Source organism: Pholis gunnellus (genome assembly GCF_910591455.1).
Source record: "Pholis gunnellus genome assembly, chromosome: 17".
In the NCBI taxonomy this organism is placed as follows: domain Eukaryota; kingdom Metazoa; phylum Chordata; class Actinopteri; order Perciformes; family Pholidae; genus Pholis; species Pholis gunnellus.
Window position 1 is genome coordinate 16,041,412 of NC_136544.1, and position 9,746 is coordinate 16,051,157.

General features: G+C 41.0%; 1 protein-coding gene across 2 annotated transcripts; it reads right to left on the reverse strand.

Annotated features, from left to right (window-relative positions):
- Positions 1–1,268: 1,268 nt before the first annotated feature.
- On the reverse strand, positions 1,269–6,464 carry emc10 (ER membrane protein complex subunit 10). Of its 2 annotated transcripts, XM_079177611.1 has the most exons (8): positions 6,328–6,464; positions 6,120–6,186; positions 5,460–5,572; positions 5,087–5,200; positions 4,369–4,553; positions 3,977–4,070; positions 2,279–2,376; positions 1,269–1,793 (listed from the first exon to the last, which is right to left on the reverse strand). In XM_079177611.1, exons 1-7 carry the CDS (start codon positions 6,418–6,420, stop codon positions 2,290–2,292), a joined length of 753 nt encoding a protein of 250 aa, XP_079033737.1. In that variant the 5' UTR covers positions 6,421–6,464; the 3' UTR covers positions 1,269–1,793; positions 2,279–2,289. The 2 variants fall into 2 exon arrangements, with proteins under 2 accessions (XP_079033737.1, XP_079033736.1); XM_079177610.1 differs by lacking the exon at positions 2,279–2,376.
- Positions 6,465–9,746: the final 3,282 nt, after the last annotated feature.

Sequence of the window (9,746 nt, forward strand, 5' to 3'; positions counted from 1 at the left end):
CTGGGTGGGTCCTTTCTGAGAAAGGCCTGGCTGGTGATTGGACGAGGCCAGAGGGCATCGAAGTGTTGAAGCTCAATGCTGAGCCTCCTAAAATAAAAGGATATTCCTCACAGTTTGACACGGGGACTAAAAACAGCCGGCCGACATGAGGAAGAGGACGGGCGATGTTGGGACATTATGTTTCTAATGTTTCTTCCTGACTCTCGATTCTAAATAAAACACAAGATAGGAGGCGGGAGGATGGAGTGAAGACACAATGTTCACATTGGCTCCCAAAAATGGAGCCAGGATCCCAGACGGACTGGTGGTCACACTTTAGTTTGGACTGTTGAGATGTTGTTTACAAGTCGCTTGCTTTTGTAGGAATTCACATTCTGGTTTGTATTTGTCCTTCCATTGAAATCAAAGTCAGCTCCTGTCTTAAAGGTGTGAGGCTCAATCCTAGTTTATTCTTTTGTTGCTTACACCTAAAACACAGTGATGAGAAAGCAGATGGTGTGGTCCCGAGTGGCTCCTGGCTTAAAACAGTAAAGCAGCAACAGATTTCCCACTCAGACTGTGTACTAATGGTCCACAGTGATTTAACAATTATTTAAGTGTTTTGTAATTTCTATCTTTTGATGAGTCATTCTAAAATAATCATCAAATAAACACATTTCAACACTTAATGCATAAATCAAGTCAATATTCTGGTAGCAAAGCTATGTGAAACATTCCTGGCCACCTGAGATTTAACAAAGTCTTTACACTCTTATTAAAATCTCATTGTTGTATTCAAGGAATTCCAAAACCATCAGAGGATGCTGGAGAAAGCAAGGACGGGAGAGACCGACGACGCTTTAGAACAGGAAGCCAACGGTCTGTATAAATGACGATAAGAAGATCGTTGTGTACATGGCGTTATTATAAACAGTATTAACTAAATACACACTGCCACAATAGCGGACACTTGTTCAGAGACAGCAGCAGCTGCTTTCATCCCGGCTTGGTAAACCGCTGGCTGGATTTAAAAAGGATTAAACCAGCTGAGTGGAGGCTTTCCAGTTCAAATGTGTCAAACTCACACAGAAGTGGTTCTGGTTTCAGTCAGGAACAGGCCACTTCTAACTGGAATTACATCAAACCATCTTAACATAAATGTTTATTAAGTTTGTGTATTTCTTTGTACGTTTTTACCAGTTAAATGTCAGAATGAAAGCTGACTTTAATCATTGTGTATTCACATTGAAAATAAAATACTAAACACTGAAAGACATCGCCACAATGACTACACGTTCAGTTACTTTATTAATAGGAGTATCGTCATCTAAAACCATGATTATTTTACAACATGTAGTCTCATAAATGTGGGGTTTCCCTCACTAATCACTGTTATTACTTTACTGGTGTTACAACTAAAAGTGAGCCTCAGAGTAAAACAGGACCGAGTGTATAACTCTCCAGTCTGAGTGACGTCGAGAAAAGGCCGGTCAAGTAATAAATACTTTATTTTCACATTAGTATTAAAAATGTCATCTGCAGGGCACCATACCTCCTCTGTGCTGTACAATTTTTAAGTTGTGTGTGTGTGACGGACATTTATCCTACTTAAATAGCATTATGTACAGCAATCAAAATCTACTCGAGAGAACTGTTGTTCAGGAGATGTTCACCAATAACAACAAAAAGAGGAGCTGTTGGCTTGTTGATCATCGGCCACCTCCATTGGCTGCTCCGCCTCCGGCTCCTGCACCTGATTGGTCCTGAGCACCAGACATCATGAGGAAGAGAACAAGAGGCACGATGTACATCCACTGGAGAGGACAAGAAGAAAGAAAGAAAGAAAGAAAAAGGGAAGTAAATACAACAATAGTTGTTTTAAAGACAACAATTCTGAACTGTGATCACAGAGATCATCCCAGATTGGTCTCCCCAGATTAGAGTCTATTTATTTTCTGAACAGAAGAAAAGTTAAAAGCGGGTGAGAGAGTGAAGAAGAAATCTCAGTGTCAACACCAAACACATGCTCAACATGTTCACACTGACAATTAGGATTTAGGATTTGTTGATGGTTTAGCATGGGGGCTTTCTTGTACAATGTCTTTTGAATTAAGAAGAAAGTTAAGCTTTTTCAGTCATTTATAAGTCTGGAATGTATTTGGCACTGACTCTGGAAAAACCAGGAAAAGCAGGAAAGTGTGGGAAACAAAGTGGTTGGTTTCAATTAGTCGTGTAGAAGTTAAATAGATCAGTTGACAAGAGGAGGAGACAGAACAAGCCACAAGTAAGGAAACAGTACTTCAGTGGGAATCAGCTCTGCTCTCTGCCTCCCCCTGCTGGGGGCTGTGCTGAGTTGGTGACCATGAGGAAGATTGCACCTCCCAGAAGCAAATACCACTGGAACACAGCACAGCACAGAGTCAACACACTGTCACTGGACGCAGCACAGCACAGAGTCAACACAGGTCACTGAACACAGCAAGATACACAAGACAAGCACAGCGATCACAGGAAGAGCTCGGGGGAGCCCGGCGATGGCACACAGGCCCGGCGTCTCAAAGACACGGAGCTCACTCCAACTGACAGCTCCAAATGTCACAAAGATGACAAATGTACATGTTATCAAAGCTTGAACTCGAACTTTGAGGGCAGAATGATCTCTGCTGACTGCGACAGCAGCAGTACAGAGGGAGTGTGACAGCTGTCAAGCTCTGGTGCAGACCCCCTTTTGGGTCCCAAGACCTAAAAAGGGGGATCTGGTACAGTTTGTTTGTGGTGTGAAAGCAAAGAAGACAAAGCAACGTAGAGCCTGTATTCTGATCATTTAACATATACACCAGGAGCCTCCCAACAAGTAACGCTACTCGATTCAGAGTGGTTCACTAAAGGGTCAGAGAAAATGTCATTACATTTTATAACACAAAGTCACTTCGTAAACCTGTTCAAATTTATATACAAATCAAATTCTCTGACATCCCGCCCCTTCTGACACTAAATGATTATTTGTTAACAAGTTACGCTGCTCACAGGTTTGGTTAAACCAGTGATGCTGCAACAGCAGGCAGCGTTAGCAGACAGAACAGATGGTCCAGTAAAAGGCAAAAAGAAGAAGAAAATATAAATATATATATATATATATACACACATACACACACTACTTTCATGAGGAATGGGTGACAAGTAACAACACAAACAGACTTTCTGGTGTTTCGTTGAACTCTGTTCCCCTGTTAAATAGTGCCCCCCCCGCCCCTGGTAGTTGGGGATAATGGTCGGTTCAGGTCAGTAAGGAGGAACACAGACATGAAAACAGTATTCGACACAACGCCGTCTGGTAGCAGTCTACATACAGAGAAGGTGAAGTCTCTGTTACCAAACTGACGAGGACCAACGCAGCAACAGAGGCTTCGTTTAGTGGTGCACATCCTAACGAAACACAGAAGCCCTTGGGGTCCAGGGAGGGAATGCAACAGAGGCCATGCTTTAAGTGACTGAAACGTTAATAAAGGACCACAAAAGTACAAAAGACACTACGTTTGCTATTGGTGATGAGACACTTGGTGCTGTGAGTAGATCTCGACCACTTTCATTTTGTCAATCTAGCGATCAGAGGACCAGGTTTGGAGACCCCTGATACACAAACACAGTGCAGGATTTCCCCCTAAAAAAACAGAAGCTGAAGAGGAGAAACAAATCTAAACATGAAACCATTTTAGGGAGACGTCGCTACGTTTCTGCTACAAATATTGACAAATGAAACAGAAGAAAAATAAAGCCTCGCACTAAAGTATTGACGCGCCCTGTATACTACATTTTAACACATGCATAGAAAAAGTTAAGACTGATGGGAAAAAACAAGGCGCTGAATAAGCATTTTCCTGTATCCATAAACTATATGGGCCATTACGATCATCAGAGCCCAATTACCGAAGGCAGCGAATATATCTTCAGGCACAGCTTAATGGGCTTATCAGCAGTTTTCAGTAAGAGTACTTACATATTTAGCAAAGAAAGATTTCTGCTCTTGTGGATTCTTCCCTTTCTTCTCAGTTTCTTGTTCCATTCGTTCGACGAACAGAGCCGTCTCAGGTCTGGAAGAAAGTCGGCAATTAGAACTCAAACAAACGCGAAAACAGAAAGTGTATGTGAAAGGCAGAAGAGTGCAGAGAGACTTGTTCTCCCCGCGGGGAGATGGTGTAAAGCTGCTACGCCAAGGCAAATAAAACAGAATCAAAGACATCTGAGACAGCTACCCGAGAGGATTTCACTAATGCACAGATAGTTACAGATGCTGCCATACGCAGTCACGCTTCATCAGGCAGTGGAGATTGAAAAAGGAAGAAAAAACGGAAAAATTTAAAATGAGCAAATTCCTCATTTAGGACTGACCCCGGTGCATTGACGGGAGCCATGACGCTGAGCGTGGTGTTGAAAACCTCGAGATCAACTTCATCCTCCACCTCCGTGCCCCGGCAGGCCCCGGGGAACGTCACTATGGAAACACCGATGACGTAACCAGAGACGTCCGTGTGGAGGGCGATGACGTCGCTCAGATGGGACTCAACCATGGCGCACTGAGGAGCAGGAAAGAGGTTCGTGTTAGACTGAGTCAGTGTCGCTCACATTCACATCACGGGGATATGATGCCGCTTCATCCAACAGATCGATATTACATTTTTAGAAAAGCCCTCAATCTGAATTAACTTAGGCTGGTTAGACACTTCAGATTTCACACAAGACGAAATGAATCTCTATTCTTGCATGTCCTTCTGGTTCTCTAGCTACACACTGCTTAGAATACAACACTGAAACATTGATTATTACTAAATTAAATACGTGTTTTTGGCATCATGTTAACCCAGAGAAAAAGGTGTTTTATTGAACACAACTTTATTGTCCATCAGAGTGGAAAGTTGTCTCTGGCTCAACGAAACATAGAAGCTAGTACATTCAGTCAAAACATATTAGTTATTGCACACGTCTTACATAGAGCAGATAGATTTGTACTGATGAAGCTCTTCATGTACTAATCATCTCTCAGTTCCATAATACAAGCTTGTTGAGCAATTGAACACCATTTCCCGGTGAAGAGAAGTGAAATACGTACGGCTCTGACAAATGCTGTGAGGTAACCTTCCATCTGCCGCTCGGTCTGCCTGTCTGCCTGCAGGAAGACACGAGGCACTCGGATTCTGTACAGACCGTCCACAGCAGCCACTTCCTGAAGCACAAAACAAACAGACGTTATTATGCCATGCTGATCACACTCAAGTCCTTTCGTACGATCTCTGGCTCTCAAATCTGTTCATCAATGATCAGAGCAAATGGTCTGCGGTTGTCCATGAGTGTAATGGTCCCAAAGGCCCTTACATGAGGAATCCAACAATCTCAGTGTAATTGTGGTCATCTTTATTTTGGACACAACTAACTAACTACAGTATTCCTCCGTCCACATTCCTTCAAACCGTATCACATCTCACCTTTAGTTTGGTTCTGTCTTCCTCCGATAGCTGACTCTGAGTCAGTGAGACGCTGGGCTCCCTTCCAGCTTTCAACACCAGCGCTCCACGCACTCGAAACTTTGCTATATCATCTGAAACAATGCGGACCGACAGTGAGAACAAAGCAGATAGCATGGATGGATAACATGAATGGACCTTTTTCAAAGCAGATACTTTGACATTAAAACAGTGGGGAACGTGCTGGTTTATCTAATATCATTAATGAGGGCTGCAGTCCACTTCAGGGAGGTCCTGGTATGTGCATGCTGGCTCAATGCAATAGCTTACTGGGACCTTCAATGCAGCTGTGCCATCGTTAATGATATCACTTTCATCTGAGCCTTTCCTGCTGTGACTAGTCAACATGTCTGCTGTGATAAAGGTCTATCAGATATAGATACTCAGAATGTAAACTGTTGCAGTTGACTGTGATGTTACATGCAGAGTTACATACGTTGGCAGTTAAGCACATATAATTAATGTATCGATTAATACAAATTATTTAACTGACAGACTTTTGAAGTGTGTTGTCTCCATTCTGATGTGGTGTTAGCACAAGGTTGCTTAGTTAACGTTAGCTTAACGACATTAGCAATAACGCACTATAAACCATGTTAATAGAAAATAACACCTCCTCACCAACTTCAAATGAGTGTTCAAGTGGTACGGAGAAACCACTGAATTCAGTGTCCATGACATCGCCAACCTGGAAATGAAAATAGAAGATATAACGTTACCGTTAGCATTCACCGGGTCCAAGCTAATGCTAATCCCATAGCTAACAGGTGCAGCTTCCGCTTAACGGCAGTCACATGCGAGGGTTAAATTAATACAATTTTACACTTACCCTTCTGCCGTTATTACAATATACATAATTCGTGCATACGAAAAACAAAACAGTAAAAACAACTGCAATTTTAAATGGAAGTGGAAGGGCCATTTTGACAGAAATATGCACCGGAAGACAATTTCAGTGTACTAAGCTACTACAACTGAGCACTTCCGGAGAGATCTTCATAATAAAAGTCTTTAAAATACATGACCTGTTAATCGTTTATTCTTAACATTTTTTAGCAGAGTTTTCAAATGCTGATTTGGGAGCTTTTGTAGCCGCAGTCTAACTAAGTACAACACATTACAATTCATCATTAATCATTCATTTTAACCTTTTTTCCCCCCATGTTCCTTGAATTTTAAGATTTGCATTATATATATTTTTCGAGTTTCAACCAGGTTTTATCAAACGTGTGTCTCAAGCTAAAAGTCTGCTTCACCACTCCAACCCATCCCTCCATACACACAGCTATTTTGCGTATCCTGAGCTATTTAAGGTATGTGCTGACCTACTTTGCCTGCATGTTTGTTTGTGCATAGCCTCCCACTCAATATATGTCAAATTACTTTATTTTCCACTTCTCTCCGTTTCTGAACATGTTCATCTTGTCATCTGTTATTGCCAGTGCTACTGCACAGGAACAGTATAAGGCTTTGAATTAGTATTTTTAACGTTTTGGTGTTTTCTGTACCAGATCTGTATGTGTGCTGCTGTCATGTTACTTGTCAACAGCAACTTCTTGTGCATTTTCTTCTTTGCAAATCAAAGAGGTTCTGATTACTATTGTGGGTTCTCTGTCAGCTTAGTGTTACCCTATATTTTGGCTGAAACAAAGAAGGTTGTGACAGGATGAATAATTGACATGTTGAGTTGTTTAATTCCCAAACACTTATGTGTTCAAATCTATTTGGCCTAATACATTTTTGTTTATGGAGAGCTAAGTGTCCGATCTACTGTAAAACATGTCGTTTAATATGTTTCAGCCGAAACACAAAATGTCAAAGATACCATTTCAGTCTCCTTGACATTACAAACAAGGTGAGTGTTGATAATATCCTTCACCCCTTGATTCTGTATGTGACACATCCAGGGCCAGCAGAGGCTGCTAACAGACCAGAAAAGACCCTTAGCCTTACTCTCACCCCCACCCCTCTCCTAAAAGTGCCATTTTATCAGCTGAATAATACATATTTATGTCCTGTGATGAAGAGGGTTGTTCGTGTTTGTAAATTCTTCATAGTCAGCATTCCATGTTCTACCCCAGACTGCGTTTTATTTACTTAAATGTCCTTTTACAGGAGAAAATACAGAGTCAAACAGAGCAGAAAACTGCAGTTGCACTTATCTCAAGACCAAGATCAGCATCTTATATTCATATTGTGCCTTCAGCTGAGACAGACTGCTGCTATAAGAATTACCTTGTTACGACCTTTACTTTATGTCTCGGGGGAACACAAGGAGTAACATAAAATCTTTGCAAAAACAACAACAATAAAAAACTGCTGAAATGTAATTTACTTACCCCATATGAAAATGATTAATAGAGATAAACCAACTTATATTGCAGAAATAAGGCATCGGTTTCCAAAGCCAAAATAAAAACAAAAAGCCCACACTAACTAGAAAATGAATCCCATAGACTGACTGGACCCACACGTGGTTTGTAGGAGATTTTGTAAAAATTGTTGGCAAAAACACTCTTTTTATATCCGGCAATGAACAGCCAAATGAGGGAACCCTGAATGTTTTTATTGTTCTGATAATTGTAGCCTACTTATAACCTAAAATAAAAGACTGGCATACAGTCTATTTGTTCAACTGATGAGAGGAATGAAAAGAATGAGATTGCTTGTTAACTTTGCCTAAATGCATTCATTTGGTCTCATGTGTTTTCATTAACTCATCAAACTTATATCTTTTTGAAATGGCTGGTTTAACTATTCCAGATGACATGAGGTAATGTGGACATGGCAGTAAAAATGGTCAGGAATGTTCATTTTAGCACAAATTGACTCCTCTCATGTTTCATAGTTAAGGTCTATTGTGAATTGGCCTGCGATGGTTTGTCATTTTTTCCTTATTAAATTTGGTCCCCAGAAGAAAAGTTTGGGAAACACTGTTTTCCAGAATCAAACAGAAAGATGACGCTAATCTCCAGAACTAACCACAAAACAAGAGAAAAAGGAGAAACAAAGGCAGAGAAAGCCTACAAGGCTTAAAGCAAAACTAATTGATCAAGGCACGCCTAACCATTCAGCAGAGACAAATGATGGGTTAACAGTCCTGCATCAAGGTAGTATCAACAGTAACAAACTCAGCAAAAGTGTCAGCAGCAGCCAGACAAACAAATAAACAGCAGATCAAGCTCCACTGACGATCAAATGAAGTTCAGGTGCGTGTGATTCAGGCCCTCAGAGGGGCGTGGCCGACCTGAAACCAGTGAGAGAGAGAGACAGCTCTCAAAGGAAAGGCAGAGGACTGTAACAACCGTCCCCCTGTGATCAGATTTGACTTGTTTGTTATCTGAGACTGTGACTGTTACTGAGCAGAGAAAATACTTGGAGCGAGAAACTGGAGAGGAGGGTTGCAGTGGACGTTTGATCTCTTGCTTCTGACTCCAAAAACTTGTCTGAGCTTTTTCTTTTTTTAACATATAGGCACATCTTCTGTACCCAAGTGTGTCTGGGAGGCTTGTAACGTATTCAGGGGCTCCTGGGTTCAAGACGCTGACCATGTCATAGCAATGTCCCCGGTTCAATTCCAGCCAGAGCCTCTCCCCCGCATTTCATGTCGTGTCTCTGCTGTCCCAGTTGAGTTAAGGCAAAAATAAATACCAGGAATAAAAAGATTGTATATTGATAAGTTGTCTGTTTGTCAAAGGAGGAATGCATTTGAGTGCACACTTATTTTGTTGAGCTTCTCTGGCATCTCTCATTGAAGCATTAAGAATTGGAACCTTGATGTGTTTTTATGTTTTTGAGCTGCCTACATGTAATCAGATGAAGACGCGTTTTCACATTGAACTAGTCAATATTTTACAATGTGAATGTACAAAATATTAGAATGGGTATGTAGCATGAAGTTGTGAATCTTTCGGTATCTCACAAATCAATTTGATTTGATTCTTGACTCAGGGTCGGGGTGCTAATTTCAGGATCTACTCCAGTCCACTGTGCACTAATAAAGGCAGTGTGTGTATAAGATTATCACGTTTTTATATTTGAAAAGGTCATATCAACTGATTGCAATATAGTAAACACACAAAGGCAAAAGGCAACATTTATTCATTCTAGACTTGCAAAAAAAGAGAAATTTTTTGTATTTCTCAATTTTCAGTGACTTCAAGACAAGTTCAAGTTACATAAAAAATGAAATGTTTACATCAACAAAATTGGTAGGCTTTCATAGCTGCATTTTTACTTCTCACAAAC

Excerpts from the sequence above, each read along its gene's own strand:
- emc10 (XM_079177610.1), bottom strand. The coding sequence starts at position 6,420 with ATGGCCCTTCCACTTCCATTTAAAATTGCAGTTGTTTTTACTGTTTTG. Across the intron at positions 6,187-6,327 it reads ATTGTAATAACGGCAGAAGG|GTTGGCGATGTCATGGACAC; the intron begins GTAAGTGTAAAA and ends TTTCATTTCCAG. Across the intron at positions 4,071-4,368 it reads GCTCCCGTCAATGCACCGGG|ACCTGAGACGGCTCTGTTCG; the intron begins GTCAGTCCTAAA and ends ACTTTCTTCCAG.